The 19,121-nt window shown below is 47.5% G+C and overlaps 1 protein-coding gene across 1 annotated transcript; it reads left to right on the forward strand.

Annotated features, from left to right (window-relative positions):
• Positions 1 to 2,843: 2,843 nt before the first annotated feature.
• On the forward strand, positions 2,844 to 4,968 carry LOC138674277 (uncharacterized). Its single transcript, XM_069762150.1, has 3 exons — positions 2,844 to 2,949; positions 3,364 to 3,477; positions 3,950 to 4,968. The coding sequence occupies exons 1-3, from the start codon at positions 2,876 to 2,878 to the stop codon at positions 4,869 to 4,871; spliced, it is 1,110 nt and encodes a 369-aa protein (XP_069618251.1). The 5' UTR covers positions 2,844 to 2,875; the 3' UTR covers positions 4,872 to 4,968.
• Positions 4,969 to 19,121: the final 14,153 nt, after the last annotated feature.

The following is a 19,121-nucleotide window of genomic DNA, read 5'->3' on the forward strand; positions in this document are numbered from 1 at the left end:
CAGTGATTCTGAAACAATCAGAGTTCTTAGATTTAGCAATGCAGCAAAGCTCAGAAAGCTAGTCCCACCCACACCAGGCTCTGTATTTACATTGTCTATAGACAGTGAGCTGCTTATCAGAGGAGAGGGAGGAGTCGGATTAGCGTGCACACGCTACTGTAGTCAGTGCGATGATCACCAGGTGATAAAACCTTCACTGTAACAGCACACAGCTTGATAAGTGACAAATCATTGAAATCTGTATGTTAATCTCAACCTCATGCTGTCCTCAGATTACATAGCAAAAACCTGTTGACAGATAAATAGGACAGAGAAAAATAGGACTTAAACTCTATAGCGCCACCTGTTGGAAGTAGCGATACTACAAGTCACAATCAACCCTTTAACGAGTCGTGCAATATGACTTAGGATAAAAGCCAAATCAGTATCTCAATTCGCAGACACGGTGTTTCAGGCTGTTGGCCCTCGTCAGTGCGAAGCATGAGAACTAATTTGGATAGGTGATAGGCTCTGGACTGGGGTCTAAGGGGTAACGTCTCTCCTTATGGAGAGTGACATACCATCTCCGGCTTGTCAACGTAAGGAGGCTTATTCGCTGTGCAATGCTCCTCTGGGAAATTTAATATTCAAATTGCCTCTTCTGAAGAGTCATGTTGATTGTGACTTGTAGGATCGCTACTTCCAACAGGTGGCGCTATAGAGTTTAACTCCTCTTTTTCTCTGAAGAGGCAATTTTTGCACAAAGTTTGTTGCTTCAATTTTTATAGTGGCCATTTTGCAGTAACATTAGATTGTTATGAAGAGTGATAAGATGAATTGCAAAAAGATTAAAAATCATTCCTTGCCATGAAAACTGGCTTTTTTCAGCCCTACTACAAAACTACCAGATCACATAATTTCATAAAACTAGTTAGCTCAGGAGAAAGTGTTAACAAGGCCAAGGTAGCTGATCTCACTCTGTCATGCTGATTGAATTATAAGAGCTGACTGGTTGCTTTAAAAGGGGCTGGTGCTTGAAATCATTGTCTTCTTCTGTTAATCTTGGTTACCTCAAAGTAAACGTGCAGTCATCATTGCTTTGCATCAAAAGGGCTTTACATTCGAGGACATTGTGGCTTGTAAGATTGACCCTATATCAACCATTTATTGAATTATCAATAACTTCAAAGATAGAGGTTCAGTTGCTGTGAAAACGGCTTCATGGCTGTCAAGAAAGTCAGGAAACTGCCAGAACCATCTCCTAAAGAGGATTCAGCTAGAGATTGGCTCACCACCACTGTAAAGCTTGCTCAGGAATGGCAGCAGGCAGGTGTCAGTGTGACTGATTGCATTCAAGGTGAGACGAAGGCTGTTGGAGGCTGGCTTGATGTGAAGAAAATCTGCAAAAAGGCCACTTTTCTCTAAAGATAATAACATCAAGGTCAGATATAGGAGGAAGCACAGGGATTGTACTGCAGATCAGTTATTTTCTCTGATTAAGGCTGCCGTCACACTAGCAGCATTTGGTCAGTATTTTACCTCAGTATTTGTAGCCAAAACCAGGAGTGGGTGAAAAATGCAGAAATGGTGACGTGTTTCTATTATACTTCTCCTTTATTTGTTCCACTCCTGGTTTTGGCTACAAATACTGAGGTAAAATACTGACCAAATACTGCTAGTGTGACGGCAGCCTGAGACCCCTTCAGACTGGGACATCTGGAACGAATGATTGTCAGGTAAGTAAAAGGTGAGCATTACCATGAGTCTTGTGCCATGCCAACAGTAAAGCATCCTGATTTCATTTATGTGTGGGGTTGCTTTTCATCCAAGGAAGTGAGATCACACACATGAATAAACAATGGGATCTAAACATCCTCCAAGAGTAACTTCTTCCAACAATCCAGAAGCAATTTAGTGATGAACAACAATTTTTCCAGCACGATGGAACACCATGTCACAAGGCTAAAGTGATAAATAGGTGGCTCGGTGAACAAAACATTTAGGGTATGTTCACACGTTCCTGATTTCCATCCTTTTTTTTTCAGGACTGAAACCGCAGGTCTTTGCAGAAAACGCAGGTGCGTTTTTTGGTGCGTTTTTGGTGCGTTTTTTAATGCGTTTTTTGATGCGGTTTTTAGTGCGTTTTTTGATGCAGTTTTCTCTGCAGATTGTCTGTGTTTGACACAAATAAAGCTTACTGCAGTGGGGAAAAAAAAAAAAAAATGATGTCATTTCCTTGTCCAACCCTTTTCTTCTTCCATCCTCCATTTTGGAACTTACACATCAAAATGAGTGGACGTGCTGAGCGTCGGCCAGATGACAGCCCACGGATCCAGCTCCACACGCCACACCGGATTGCGATCCTGGGGTTGATGCTTCTAATTCTGAATGGACATGCACGTCAGGTAAGCAGATGTCTGTTTGTTTTATATATTGGGTTATGGGTACATGTCCACGTTCTGGAAACGCTGTATGTTTGGCGCTGCGTGTGGCCGCAGCGCCAAACATGCAGCGTCCACATGTAACAGTATAGTGGAGGTGATGTCATGAAATCACGTGTCCACTTTGTGTCATCCGTGAGCCCTGCGACTCCGGACATGCTGCGTGTCTTTTATGATCACAGCATGTCCGTGTTCCTTGTTGTGAAACTGCGGCTCCGCAAGGAATAAAACCGGGCCCTATGCGTGGGGTGCGATGATGCTGGATTTGTACAATGAACACATCTGGCATCATTGCGTCCCAGAAGGGGGTGGGCCTTCCTGAATGTGGACACGTACCCTTACATAATCGACATTGTTTTCCAGGCATGTTTGATATATTTTTCTAATTGTTGTGTTTACAAAATATTTTTTTATTTTAGAGGCAGCGGCGGCAGAGAAGACGTGCGCAGAAACGAATGTGGGTGCACCCGCTTGTAGCAGACCGAACTGAGAAGGGGCACTTTTATGTGCTGTACAATGATTTGAGGAGGTAAGTAGAAATATATTGAATGACTAAGGCTACCTTCAGATTAGCGTTGCGCGACGCTGCGTCGGCGACGCAACGCACGACGCACGAAAAAACGCGTGCAAACGCACGCAAAAACGCTGCGTTTTGCGACGCGTGCGTAGTTTTTTAACGAAAATCGGACGCAAGAAAAATGCAACTTGTTGCATTTTCTTGCGTCCGACGCTAGCGTCAAAAACGACGCACGTGTTGGAAAACGCAACAAGAAAAACGCATGCTTCCCCCATGTTAAACATAGGGGCGCATGACGCGTGCGTCGCCGCTGCGTTTCCCGACGCAGCGTCGGGAAATGCTTATCTGAACGTAGCCAAATTTACATTTTTTTGCTAGCAATACTTGTGAAGTAACCCTTTTTTGTGTTTCTTTTTCAATTTTCAGATATCCTGAAAAATGTATCTCTTTTTGTCGGCTACCAATTATGGCATTTGACAGACTGCTCACAGTGATGAGGAAGTCCATCTCTGCAGAGGAAAGGCTGCTCATCACCTTGCGGTAAGTAACAATTTTTGGGGGGGAATGTCGTTAGGTCTCTATTTTACACGTCTCTGTGTCCAGTATGTGTGATTAAACCCACCCAGTCCTCCTGTTGGACAGGGAGCACACATACACACACACACACGTGAGATACGGGCGAGTGTTGCATGGTAATCCCCGGCCCTGCTGCCTGCACTCTGGAGCGGAGTGTGCACCCACATACCAATACATGGAGCCGCACGCTCCACAACGGAGTGCATGCAGCAGGTCCGGGAATTACCATGCAAAACTCGGTCATATCTCGCATGCGTGTGTGCACAAGTCCCATCAGGCCTTTTATTAATGTTTTTACACCCTATGTGTTGTGCTGGGTTTTAATACCATCATTATTGAATGGTGCTGGACGCATATTATAGCGGCCTTAACGTGTGACGTGTTGTAATTACCTTTTTGTGTGACATTTCAAATTTTCTTTTTTGTTTCTTTCCAGATTTTTGGCCACAGGAGAGAGCTATACATCCCTGCACCTCCAATTTAGAGTTGGTAAATCTACCATCTCTAACATTGTGAGGTGTACATGTACCGTCATCTGGCAGAAGTTGCAGCCCATGGTGATGCCTTCCCCAACCGAGGAGACTTGGCTGCAGGTTGCCACAGGCTTTCAGTCTGTGGCCAATTTCCCAAACTGCATAGGTGCAGTCGATGGTAAACATGTAAGGGTTCAGCAGCCACCACGATCAGGATCACGCTTCTTTAATTATAAGAAGTATTTTTCAGTGGTCCTGATGGCGGTGGCTGATGCCCATTACAAATTTGTTGCCATTGACGTTGGTGCCTATGGTAGTACTGGGGATTCTCGGGTGTTGCGAACGTCACAGATTGGGATGCAAATTCTTCGAGATGGCGGCACGCTCCCAGCCCCAAGACCTTTGCCGGGCTCCACACATCCAGTGCCCTTTGTGATGGTATCGGATGAGGCGTTTCCCTTAACGACAACCCTGCTGCGCCCATACCCACGAAGGGGACTGGATGCCCGACGGAGGATTTTTAATTATCGGCTGAGTCGTGCACGCAGATATGTGGAATGCACCTTTGGGATCATGACTAGTCAGTGGAGGATCTTTCACACTGCCATTCAGTTGGACACAGACACCGTTGATGCTGTGATAAAGGCTTGCTGTGTACTCCACAACTATGCTCGTGAGTACAACACTGACGTAGATGTGGAGTACCAGCAGCCAGTATTTAATCCAGTGGTCAACGGGGGTCTGGGCAGGCCGTCCAACTCGGGTGTGCGTGTGAGAGAATCCTTCACTGACTACTTTATGAGTCCAGAAGGTGCCGTGCACTGGCAATACTCCTGTGCTGGTGTTGAGCAGCCTGACCAGCAGAGAAGGATGCATCTACACTGACCCCCCAAAAAAAGTTGCCGACATCGCTGCTAACAGTTTTGAAAACATCCCGAAGAATGATAAACGACAGCAACCAACACAAAAATTTTTTAAAAAAAGTTTTTTTTTCATGTTACCAAAAAAAGTTTAAAAAAATTGGTTGTAATATAAATAAAAAATCTATTTTGGTTGAATTTGGTTTTTTTTTTTTATGTCAAAAAAATGGTTGGTGTTTTCAGAAATTAACAGCAGTATGAGGTATACAATTGTTAACACATAAACCCATAAACCACTAATCGATAGCCCATAAACCCAGGAAAGCGGCCTTGTCCCCATTGTCTAAAAAAGAGAATTTTTTGTGTGAAATAAAATTTATTTTAAAGAACACAAATTCTTGGTAATTTTACCAAAAGATTTTTCAATTTGAAAAAACAAAAAAATTAACAGCCCCTTTCAAATCCAAAATGGCAACTGTAGCTGCAAACAAAAGCACAACTTAGTGCAACTGAAAACTTTTGCCCACGTTCAATTAAGAAATGTATATTCGGGAGAATAGAGGAAATTTGTTCCCTCAGATTGATACGGTGCTCCCCCCAGATGCTGTGAACTGCCTCTGTCTCCAGAACTTCCTTGGCTGTGGGCCAAATACTGGGGTCTTGTAGCTGTTTCAGGTGCTCTGTGTCGGGGCCTGAAAAGTCCCAACACCCCCATCAGAACCTCATTGTAGGGAGAAATCGGAGCAGGGTCCTCCAGAGCAGTGAGGGACATCTGCACCATAGACATGAAAAGAGATTGTCTATCCGGTGGCAGGGGCGTGTTTTTCTGGCGACAGTTTGTGCAAAGGAGTCGCAATGGTCATCGGTACTTGTTTTTTTTAATAAATCTAATGTGTCACAAGCAATTTGGACAGTTTGGTCATCTTGGTTCTTCTTGGTTTTTTTTTTTTTTTCTCTGCTGCCACCGGATAGACAGCTCTCTTCTCCACTCTCACAGCTTCTGCGGAATCAGATGCTTCAGCAGCTGCTGAAGTAGATGTTGATGCAGCAGCTGCTGAAGTGGATGCTGATTCAGCAGAAGCTGTGGGAGTGGAGGGCGAGATGGTCCCTCCCACTCCAGAGGAACTGCCTGCTCCATCTTCTGTGTCGCTGTCCTCCAAATCAGCTACCGACATGTTTCCTTCCGTCCTGTAGGGGAAAAAAAAAACATTAATTTTTCGCACACCATATTATATATAAAAAATCTTGTGGAGTGGATTTTAACTTACTTTCTCAATGTCCTGCTAGTCACAAGAAACTGCAGCTCTTCACTAAACGGGAATTTAGTTTTGCTTGGCGAAGAGCCACTCCTTGAGCATTCATTGAGGAATTTAGTAAAACGGTCTCTGATGGAGCGCCAACATTGCCTCACATCTTTATCTACCAAAAAAAGGTTACAAAAAACAACAACAATTTTTAAGAGATCTCAACAAATTATATTTGTAATATACTCAAGGTTTACTAAATAAATTTAATTAAAATTACCGATTTTCTGCTGTGTAGTCCCAGGATATTTATCCCAATCCGGGATCAGGTCGCGCACTATTTTTGTCCAGGCTAGCTCCCTGAAGTACTTGTCCTTATAGGACTCATCAGATGGGTCCCACAAGGCCGGATAATCACGAACCTACAATAAATACAATAGTGTCATCTCATAATCTATAGCACGACCAAGTAATGTTACACAAATGCTTGAAATATATAAAAGTAACCCCTAATAAATGAACACAAGCACAAACTGAAAACACAAACACCAATAAAAACGTTCGTGTGCAGTTGTTTTACTACTAGCTCTGGCGCCGTCAATCCTGAGTGGTGCGTGCGCCAATCAAAAACATTAAGTAAAAAACCCACTATAAACTGAAATAGTAGGGTAGGGTTAGGGCTCATAACCCTAAGCACCCTACCCCTAAAGGGATCATAACCAGAAAGTGATCCTAACCCTACCCCTAAAGGGATCCTAACCCTAACCCTACCCCTAAAGGGATCCTAACCCTACCCCTAACCCTAAAGGGATCCTAACCCTACCCCTACCCCTAAAGGGATCCTAACCCTAACCCTACCCCTAAAGGGATCCTAACCCTACCCCTAACCCTAAAGGGATCCTAACCCTACCCCTACAGGGATCCTAACCCTAACCCTACCCCTACCCCTAAAGGGATCCTAACCCTAACCCTACCCCTAAAGGGATCCTAACCCAACCCCTAAAGGGATCCTAACACTACCCCTAACCCTAAAGGGATCCTAACCCTAACCCTACTCCTAAAGGGATCCTAACCCTAACCCTACCCCTAACGGGATCCTAACCCTACCCCTAACCCTAAAGGGATCCTAACCCTACCCCTAAAGGGATCCTAACCCTAACCCTACCCCTAAAGGGATCCTAACCCTACCCCTAACCCTAAAGGGATCCTAACCCTAACCCTACCCCTACCCCTAAAGGGATCCTAACTAGTGTTGAGCGATACCTTCCGATATCGGAAAGTATCGGTATCGGTTTGGATCGGCCGATATTCAAAAAATATCGGATATCGCCGATACCGATACCCGATCCCAATGCAAGTCAATGGGACCAAAATATCGGAATTAAAATAAACCCTTTCTTTCCTTGTAGGTTCATTCTACATGAAGGAAAACAACTAAGAATAATGTAGGATGTATGGGGGAGGTGGCGGAGACATTAAAGGCAATGAGGATTAGTCCAATCAAATAGAATAGCATGTTTTTTTTTTTTTTTAAAGACGTTCGGATTGAAAAAGATATTGACTATGTAAATTTTTTTTATTTTGTCAGATATTGATGTTTCACTATTCCACGCCCTTCCCCTTCTTTTTTTTCTTTTTTTTTTTTTTCTTTTCCCACACTTTCATCTTCATCATCATCAGCATCTTTGACATCAACTTCTTCACCTTATTCATCTTCTTCTTCATCTTCTACCTATTTTTTTTTTTTTATTACATTCTTCATATTCATTTTCTTCAACTATTATTATTCTTCCTATTCTACATATTCTTTTTATTCCACTGTTATTATTCTTCCTATTCTACTTCTTCATCATATTCTCATTTGTGACAGGCATTCCCGTAGTTGTTATCTATAAAAGTTGGAAGATTACACCTTCCGTTCTGCCAGTCACAAAAGTTACATTTGTCCGCGTTCAGTTTGGCCTGCAGCATCAGGCTTTATCCAGGGGCACCACGAGGAGGAACGGACTCACCCCCATACACTGCTTAGTCTTCTTCTGCATATAATTTAGATAATATCTTTTGCTCTGATATTAAGTCTTATGCTTAATGTTCTTCTGCTCTTTGTTCTGCAGCCTCTTGTTCTTCTGCTTCTCGATCTTCCATGTTGTCGTCTCCAGGGTCGTCGTCTCCAGTGTCGTCATCTCCGCCGTCGTCGTCTCAGCCGTCGTCGTCTCCGCCGTCGTCGTCTCCGCCGTCGTCGTCGTCGTCATCGGGGTGGTCTTCCGGGTCGTCGTCATCGGGGTGGTCTTCCGGGTTGTCGACGTTAGGGTCTTCAACTTGGAAATGTAGCAGAAGGTACAAGAAGGCTGAGAAAATGCCAAGAACCAGCTGATGGAACTGGAACTCGGATGGCTACCCGAAGGTTCAAGAGCCTATGGAACTACCGAGGACCAGCTGACGTTACTGGAACCCGGTTACTAAGCAGGAGGTACCCGTGCTAAAAAGCACTACCAAGGACCGCCTGACGTTGGCGGAACTCGGATACCCAGAAGGAGGCACCTAAGCCAAAGGCTCTGCCCGGAACCAGATGACGTTACTGGAACCAGGATGGGGAGCAGAAGGTACAAGAGCAAAAGACACTGCCGAGAACCAGCTGACGGTACTGGAACCCGGATGGGTAGCCGAATGTCCAAGAGCCAATGGAACTACCAAGGACCAGCTGACGTTACTGGAACCCGGTTACTAAGCAGGAGGTACCCGTGCCTGAAAGCACTACCAAGGACCACCTGACATTGGTGGAACTTGGATACCCAGAAGGAGGCACCTAAGCCAAAGGCTCTGCCCGGAACCAGCTGACGGTACTGGAACCAGGATGGGGAGCAGAAGGTACAAGAGCAAAAGACACTGCCGAGAACCAGCTGACGGTGCTGGAACCAGGTGGTGGACCCGAAGGCCCACAGGAGAGGAGAGAACAGCTAGGCCGCGAGGCAGCCGCAGTTACCGAACCCCAACAGTCCTACAGGGCGAGCTGGGCTCACACGGAGACCGTGCAGACAGCCGTAAACGGCGCTGCAAGGCCAAAAAACCCTCCTCTAGGTTATCCTATATAGTGTTTTTCCACTATTTAGCTGGATACGAGTGGAAAGACACTAATAGGAATTTTTTTTTTCAAATTTTAAACAGGCTGCACTATTTGAAAAAAAGGAAAATTTTTCTCAAGGTATGAGCCAGTAACGAACCCTGAGCTGAATCCAACCGGCTATGGCTGCACACAGACTACAGGGCGAGCTGGGCTCACACGGAGACCGTGCAGACAGCCGTAAACGGCGCTGCAAGGCCCAAAAACCCCCCTCTAGGTTATCCTATGTAGTGTTTTTCCACAATAGAGCTGGAGACTGGTGGAAAAACACTAATAGGAAATTTGAGAAAAAATGTGCAGCAGGCTGCACTAAGAGCAAAAAAGAACAACTGTGTGAGGCAGTGTGAACCCCCCCTGAGCTGAATACAACCGGGTATATGGCTGCACACAGACTACAGAGTGAGCTGCACACACACACACACACACACAGAGACCTTGCAGAACGCTGTTAAAACAGCGCTGCAAGGCAAGAGCAAGGTGAACAGTGAAGAACACACAGCGTTTTGCTAAATTAGCCTTTGGAAAGGAAAATAAAGCAATTAGCAAGCTCAACTGGCCCTCAGTTAGAACACAGCGTCCTGTCCCTAACTGAAATCACAGCAGAGTGAGCGCAAAATGGCGGCAGCGCTTTTTTATAGTGCAGAGTGACATCATTTCAGCAGCCAATCCAAGCCTTGCCAGTACTTACATGCCCACCATGCTAAACAGGATGTGCCCACACTTTCATTCATTCCTCATTGGCTGCTGCGTTCAATTTGAATTCTGGGAACTTCCGATTCCGGTATCCGATACGCGGGAAGTATCGGAATTCAGTATCGGAATTCCGATACCGCAAATATCGGCCGATACCCGATACTTGCGGTATCGGAATGCTCAACACTAATCCTAACCCTAACCCTACCCCTAAAGGGATCCTAACCCTAACCCTACCTCTAAAGGGATCCTAACCCTAACCATACCCCTAACCCTAAAGGGATCCTAACCCTACCCCTAACCCTACCCCTAAAGGGATCCAGACCCTAACCCTACCCCTAACTCTAAAGGGATTCTAGGGTTAATGATAGGGTTGCGATTGTAAGGTGGCATTAAGCACGGTTAATAATGGAGAGGCGTCAATAAGACGCCTATCCATTATTAATCCTATTAAGGGTTACTATAATATATGTGGACCCCCTAAAAAAAATACATAGGATCCCCCTATATTTTTAGTCCAGAAAGGCTAGGCAGACAGCCGTGGGCCAATATTTGAGGCCTGGGAAGGGGTTAAAATACCCATGGCTGTTCCCAGGCTATGAATATTAACCCACAGCTGTCTGCGTAGCCTTTCTGGCACTAAAATATAGGGGGCCCCGAAAAAAAAAAAGTGTTGGGGTCCCCCTATATTTTTAGGCCAGAAAGGCTAGGCAGACAGCCGTGGGCCAATATTTGAGGCCCGGGAAGGGGTTAAAATACCCATGGCTGTTCCCAGGCTATGAATATTAACCCACAGCTGTCTGCGTAGCCTTTCTGGCACTAAAATATAGGGGGCCCCGAAAAAAAAAAAGTGTTGGGGTCCCCCTATATTTTTAGGCCAGAAAGGCTAGGCAGACAGCCGTGGGCCAATATTTGAGGCCCGGGAAGGGGTTAAAATACCCCTGGCTGTTCCCAGGCCATGAATATAAGCCCACAGCTGTCTGTGTAGCCTTTCTGGCACTGAAATATAGGGGGCCCCAAAAAAAAAAAGTGTTGGGGTCCCCCTATATTTTTAGGCCAGAAAGGCTACGCAGACAGCCGTGGGCTTATATTCATAGCCTAGGAAAGGGGCCATGGATATTTGCCCCCCCCTGGCTACAAATATAAGCCCGCAGCCGCCCCGGAAAAGGCGCATCAAAAAGATGCGCCAATTCCGGCACTTAGCCCCTCTCTTCCCACTCCCGTGTAGTGGTGGGATATGGGGTAATGAGGGGTTAATGCCACCTTGCTATTGTAAGGTGGCATTAAGCCCGGTTAATAATGGAGAGGCGTCAATAAGACGCCTATCCATTATTAAGCCAATGAAAGGGTTAAAAAAAAAAACACAGACTAGAAAAAAATATTTTAATGAAATAAAGACACACACTTTTTGACCATTTTTTATTTTATGCTTAATCCGTCCTGAAGACCCTCGACCTGAAAAAAAGGCAAAACAAAAAAACAAATTCATACTCCCTGGCCCTGTCCGCAGAAATCCATCGAGAGTCCCACGAAGATCTTCCATGGAGAACAGACACATCCAGAGATGTGTCTGCTCTCCACGGCTGCAGCAACACACTGACAGGAGCCATAGTTCCTGTCAGTGTGTTACTGCGCATGAGCGAGCGAGTTAACCGGCGGTCATTGACCCCGGCACTCTCGCTTCACGGCAGTGCTGCGTGGGAAAGTTCAACGCAGCTGTACTGCCGTTAACCGAGAAGCCGGCGCCATTGAGCTCCGGGACAGTACGCGATACACTGCTAGGAGCTTCGCTCCTGGCAGTGTATCACCGGAGAGCAGGAGATCGGCGTGGGACACTCGGTTATGGATTCTGCGGACAGGGAGTATGAATTTGGTTTATTATTTTTGGATTTTTTTATGGAGGATCGAGGGCTTCGCCTACAAGTGTGGTGTTGGTGAGTATATACTCTATGTTATGTGTTGTATGTACTGTACTGTGTGTCATGTTTGTGTATTGTGTGTTGGTGTTTGGTGTAAACTTTACTATTGTGCTAAGTCGCCGGACACAGGGACAACTCTCCCATCCTAATACCGGATGGGAGTAGTAGTCCCATACGGCGACTTAGCACAATGGAGGCATATCGTCGCATGGGGACGGACACACAGACATACCAGATCAATCAGAAGCCCGACATCGATCCCCATACGACGGTATGCCTCCATGATGACAGTCTCTTCGGGAACGACACTCCGCCCACGCACTTCCGCCCACGGACTTCCTCCCGCTTCCCCGCACTTCCTGCTGCAGCGGTTCTACACATCAAACCGCAGTAAAACCCGCAGATATATTTTTGATCTGCGGGTTTTACTGCGGTTTTGACCTCACAATGGAGGTCTATGGGTGCAGAACCGCTGCGGTTTAGGAAAAAGAAGTGACATGCTCCTTCTTTTTTCCCGCACCTATTCTGCGCGGCTTTTTAAGGGAAATTCAGGATCATGTGCACAGCGGTTCCTGTTTTCCATAGGGTTACATTGTAATGTACACTGCATGGAAAACAGCTGCGGAACCGCAGCGGCAAAACCGCTGCGGTTCCGCAGTAAAAAACGCACTATGTGAACATGGCCTTACATTTTGGGTCCATGCCCAGGAAATTCCACAGATCTTAATCCCACAGAGAACCTGTAGTCAATCCTCAAAAATTGGGTGGATACAGAAAGGGTAGCTATACGTGACCATTTTCTCTTTATCCAAGAAAAAAACGGCCTGATTATTCTCATCAGAGTTTGATCAGAATGGCATCAGTTTTTCTCAGAGGTGCAGAAAAAAAAAGTTTCTGCACCCTCTCCATTCTGTCAGTCCATGAAAACTGGACTACACTCGGAATTACAGAAGTCTTGAAAAATAAGGGACACCACTGTAAATATTGAGTCATTACATAAAGGACAACAATGTAAATGTCTTTACATAAAAGTTAAAATTTATGAAAGTCTAAGAATTGTACTTCATTAACCATAGAAACATCTGATTAAAAGACTTAACCCCTTAATGACCAGGCCACATTTTTTAAATCTGACCATTGTCACTCTATGTAATCTATATATATATAATTGTCTAAGGGGTGTTAAGGACTGGCGGAACGCACCAAGTATAGATGATATGAAACTAGGTGCGTTCGCAGTCCGAGGTCCACCGTGCAGGTAAAAACCCTGCTGCTAGTAAGACGGACTATATGGCGGTACTATAAGTATACACGCACGGGTTAACTTCACCCTGCGTGAAGGAAGCGATCCTGTTGTGTCACAGGACCGCGATACCGCACATAGAACGCGAACAAGAAGTCAGCGAACACAACCCCAACACAGGATTGAAGTCCGATTAGACCACTTGCTGGCACAACACTGCAACTGGGTGTGTAAGGAAACTATAAAAATAGTATATAAAGGCACGAGAGTGCATGCAGTGCCGCACTGACGGACGCCACTAACCACCCAGGCTTGGGTAAGGAAAGCGCAGAGGAAGCGCACGGCACCGTACAGGCGGTCACAGCAACTAGACGCTGTTATGTGTGTAACGTGCTGTTGGATAAGTCGGGCGCTAGATAGCAAACATACACCTTCCGCGAACAGTCATCCAATAGGGAGGGTATTTTAAAGAGCGACTTTCACTCACAACACACACACATATTATCAAGACAATACTAGCGCATGGCCGTGCGGTCATGCGCAGTTTATATAGTTGCAGCACAGGAAGCTGCTACTGAAGTTTTGCCCTTTCAGGACCTTCCTGGAGGACCAATGGAATGTGCTGCAGTACCTGAGCATGTGACCCTCGATCTCCAACGGGAGATCTTGCCCTGGGCATGCTCAGTGTGTGCAAATAAGGACTTCGTCCCAGAGAAGCCCGCTCGCCGCAGATCAGTGCAGGGTACAACAGGAGAGCCAGAAAAGGCAACAGTAACCCTTTGCACAGAATCAGTCCCAGCAAGACGCTGGGAGCGACGCCTCCGCTGAGCAGACCCCACTGTGGCCGGTACAGAATGGGAGACCGCAGCAGACAGGGATCGAGATTCCCCCTGTGCAGCAGAGGAAACTCGACTCCTAACATTACCCCCCCTTTGGGCCCCCCCCTCCTTGGGCCTCGCTACGCTCGAAGGCAGCAGTGAGCTGCGGAGCCCGAATGTGCTCAGCAGGCTCCCAGGACCTGTCCTCAGGACCATAACCCTTCCAGTCCACCCAAAAATTTTTTTTGCCACGTACCACCTTGCACCCTAAAATAGCATTCACCTCATAATCGTCCGAAGACGAACCCGATGTCCCAGCAGATGACTCGGAAAACCGGGACATGTACACGGGTTTCAGGAGGGACACATGAAAGGTGTCGGTGATACCCAGGCGTGGTGGAAGAGCCAAGCGATAAACCAAAGGATTAACCTGTTCGAGCACTTTGAAGGGACCCAAGTAGCGAGGAGCAAACTTAGTGGACTCAACTCGCAGCCTGATGTTACGGGCGGAGAGCCACACCAAGTCGCCAGGAGCAAAGGTCAGAGCGGGGCGCCGATGAGCATCGGCGGAGGACCTCATTCTCTCCTTAGAGGCCCGAATGGCATCCTGAGTGCGGTCCCAAATATCCCGTGCCTCCACAGCCCAGTCTGCCACCCTGGAGTCTGCGAAAGACACGGGCATAGGCACAGGTACCCGTGGATGCTGACCATAGTTGAGGAGGAATGGGGTTTGTCCAGTGGAGTCGGCTACGGCGTTGTTTAGCGCAAACTCTGCCCATGATAGCAAGGATGCCCAGTCATCCTGCCTGGCTGAAACAAAATGTCGCAGGTATGTGACTAAGGTCTGGTTGGCCCTCTCTACCAACCCATTCGTCTCGGGATGATAAGCGGAAGAGAGATTCAACTCAATACTGAGAAGACGACAAAGCTCTCTCTAGAACCGAGATGCAAACTGGGGACCCCGGTGACTGACAATTTTGTCAGGCATACCTTGTAGGCGGAAGATGTGTTTAATGAACAATGCTGCCAAGGCCCGTGCGGAAGGTAACCGTGGTAGCGGCACCAAATGCACCATTTTTGAGAAATGATCGGTGATGACTAGTGTTGAGCGATACCGTCCGATACTTGAAAGTATCGGTATCGGATAGTATCGGCCGATACCCGAAAAATATCGGATATCGCCGATACCGATATCCGATACCAATACAAGTCAATGGGACATCAAGTATCGGAATGTATCCTCATGGATCCCAGGGTCTGAAGGAGAGGAAACTCTCCTTCAGGCCCTGGGATCCATATTAAAGTGTAAAATAAAGAATTAAAATAAAAAATATTGTTATATTCACCTCTCCGGCGGCCCCTGGACATCAGTGGGAGGATCCGGCGTCCGGCACGGCTTCTTTCTTCAAAATGCGCGCCTTTAGGACCTGTGGAATGACGTCCCGGCTTCTGATTGGTCGCGTGCCGCCCATGTGACCGCCACGCGACCAATCAGAAGCCGCGACGTCATTCCTCAGGTCCTAAAAGGCGCTCATTCTAGGACTTTAGCTGAGGAATGACGTCGCGGCTTCTGATTGGTCGCGTGGCGGTCACATGGGCGGCACGCGACCAATCAGAAGCCGGGACGTCATACCACAGGCCCTAAAGGCGCGCATTTTGAAGAAAGAAGCCGTGTCGGACGCCGGTTCCTCGCGCAGATGTCCAGGGGCCGCCGGAGAGGTGAATATAACAATATTTTTTATTTTAATTCTTTATTTTACACTTCCTATACCGATACCCGATATCACAAAAATATCGGATCTCGGTATCGGAATTCCGATACCGCAAGTATCGGCCGATACCCAATACTTGCGGTATCGGAATGCTCAACACTAGTGATGACCCAAATGATGGTACAGCCGCAAGATTTGGGTGAACCCACGACAAAGTCCATCCCGACCATCTCCCAGGGCCTATCTGCCACCGGCAAGGGATAGAGCAACCCAGCTGGCCTTTGACGCGGAGATTTATTTTTGGCGCAGGAGACACACGCCAGAATATAATCCCTGACATCTCGGGCCATATGCGGCCACCAGTACGTCCTCGCCAGTAGCTCAGATGTCCTCTTTGTCCCAAAGTATCCACCCACCCTGGACGAATGAGCCCAAGAGAGAACCTCCGGTCGCAAATTAATGGGCACAAAAGTCTTGCCCGGAGGCACAGACTCCAGCGAAACCGGCGCTACGGTTCTCAGGCTCTCGGAAGGGACAATAAGCCGAGGCTCCTCTTCCTCCTCTTCAGTTGACATAAGGGAGCGAGAGAGAGCATCAGCACGAATATTCTTCTCCCCGGCGAGAAAATGAAGGGAAAAGTGGAACCGGGAAAAGAACAAGGACCATCTGGCCTGACGAGAATTTAGCCGCTGGGCTGTTTGCAAATAGACCAAATTTTTGTGGTCCGTGTAAACTTGGAAGGGAAAGCGTGCACCTTCCAGAAGATGTCTCCACTCAGAAAAGGCCAATTTCATTGCTAGCAGCTCCCTATCCCCGATGGAGTAGTTTCTCTCTGCTGGCGTGAAGGTCTTAGAGAAGAAGAAGCATGGATGCTTCCGACCTTGAGCATCCTTTTGATAGAGGACTGCTCCAGCACCAACGGATGAGGCATCCACCTCCATTAGGAATGGCTTATCCACATCGGGACGATGTAAGATGGGAGTGCTAGCAAAGTGGGACTTAATAGAAGTGAAGGCCTTGGAGACCTCTTCCGACCACAATTTGGGATTCGCTCCCTTCTTGGTGAGGGCTACCAAGGGAGCTACCAGAGTTGAGAAGTGGGGAATGAACTGGCGGTAATAGTTAATGAACCCCATAAAGTGCTGCACCGCTTTAAGAGAATGGGGCTCTTGCCAGTCCATCACAGCCTGTAGTTTGGCAGGATCCATAGCCAATCCCTGGGCGGAGATGATATAGCCCAGGAAAGGTAAGGACTCCTGCTCAAACATACACTTCTCCAACTTAGCATAAAGAGAGTTTGCCCGTAGGAGGTCGAAGACTCTGCCAACATCTCTCCGGTGAGAGTCAATATCTGGAGAAAAGATGAGAATATCATCCAGATAGACTACAACTGAGGTGGAAAGCATATCCTGGAAGATGTCGTTGACAAAGTCTTGGAAAACGGCTGGGGCATTACAGAGCCCGAAGGGCATCACCAGATACTCATAGTGCCCATCTCTGGTGTTAAACGCCGTTTTCCATTCGTCCCCCTCACGGATGCGAATCAGGTTATAAGCACCCCGCAGATCTAATTTAGTAAACACTCTAGCTCCCCGAAGCCTATCGAAGAGCTCGGATATCAAGGGCAAAGGATACTTGTTCTTAACGGTGATAGCGTTAAGACCCCTGTAGTCTATGCATGGACATAATTCCCCATTCTTCTTCTGCACGAAGAAGAACCCTGCCCCAGCAGGTGACACTGACTTCCTGATGAACCCTCTTGCCAGATTCTCTTGAATGTACTGAGACATGGCCTCCGTCTCCGGGAGAGATAATGGATAAACTCGACCCCGGGGAGGCTCCGCACCTGGCAAGAGATCGATAGGACAGTCATAGGGGCGATGGGGCGGAAGGGTCTCCGCCGCCTTTTTGGAGAGCACATCTGCATAAGACCAATATTGCTTGGGAAGAGAGGAAAGATCTGCGGGTACCTCTGTAGAAGCAACCTGAACGCACTCTCGGTGACACCTACCCCCACATGATTCACCCCATCCCAGAATTCTGCCTGAGGACCACTCGATGTGAGGAGAGTGGTACCGTAACCAAGGTATCCCCAACAGGACCTCATCAATCCCCTCAGGAATGATGAGCAGAGATATAATCTCCTGATGGGATGGTGACATGGACAGAGTAAAAGGGATGGTCTGATGTGTTATCTGTGCGGGGAGTGTCGACCCATTCACCACTTGTACCGTCACTGGTTGAGATAGCATAACCAGGGGTATTGCGTGACGTCGGGCGAAGGCAGAAGACATAAAATTGCCCTCCGCTCCAGAATCCACGCAGAGCTCCACCGAGTGGGAGGATGAGCCAAAAGTTATTGTCCCCTTAAAGGACAATTTGGAGGCAAACGTCACCGTGTCTAGTGCACCTCCACCTACTACCACTAGACGCTGACGTTTCCTCGACCGCTGGTGACATCTGGTGGCTAGATGTCCTGACTGTTGGCAAATATGGCAAACCTGGAGTGCACGAGCGGTCCGAGACTTAGATCCCGCTCGTGACACTACCTTAGGTTCATGAGACTCAGGAGCCTGTGCTGGAGATTCCAAAGGTTTGGCGAAGGTGGGAGCCAGCCGAAACCTCTGCCTACACTGGGCTCGCTCTAACCTCCGCTCGTGAAAACGGAGGTCAATACGAGTAGATACTGTTATTAATTCTTCCAGTGTGGTGGGAATCTCCCTAGTGGCCAGGGCGTCCTTAACGTGGTCAGCCAGCCCCCTCCAAAATATGGGAATAAGGGCTTTATCCGACCACTCCAGCTCAGATGCTAGAGTGCGGAAGTGGACGGCAAAATGGCTGACCAAGGACGAGCCCTGAGTCAGTGCCAACAGTTGGAGCGCCGTATCATGGGTGACACGAGGTCCTATAAAGACCTGTTTCAGAGTGCTCAGGAATAACGGAGCACTCTGCACCACATGATCGCCACGCTCCCACAGCGGCGTAGCCCACTGCAACGCCCTGTCCGACAATAAAGATATGATAAAGCCCACCTTAGCCCGCTTTGTAGGGAAACGAGAGGCCAGAAGCTCGAGATGTATTGAGCACTGACTCACGAAACCCCTACAGGACTTACTGTCACCAGAAAATTTCTCTGGTAGCGGGAGGCGAGATAGCGTCGGTACAGGGGCGGCAGTGGACAAGGTAGCTGCAGCCACACTTGCAGCCTGAACAGTGACAGCAGTAACATCCACAGCTGAGGTTGAACGCTCAAGAGCCGCCAACCTTCCCTCCAGCTGCTGGATGTACCGCTGTAAACGCTGATCGTCCGTCATTACTAGCCAGACCTTGGCGCTAGTATTATGTTAAGGACTGGCGGAACGCACCAAGTATAGATGATATGAAACTAGGTGCGTTCGCAGTCCGAGGTCCACCGTGCAGGTAAAAACCCTGCTGCTAGTAAGACGGACTATATGGCGGTACTATAAGTATACACGCACGGGTTAACTTCACCCTGCGTGAAGGAAGCGATCCTGTTGTGTCACA

This window comes from Ranitomeya imitator, chromosome 4 (genome assembly GCF_032444005.1).
Source record: "Ranitomeya imitator isolate aRanImi1 chromosome 4, aRanImi1.pri, whole genome shotgun sequence".
Classification (NCBI taxonomy): Eukaryota; Metazoa; Chordata; class Amphibia; order Anura; family Dendrobatidae; genus Ranitomeya; species Ranitomeya imitator.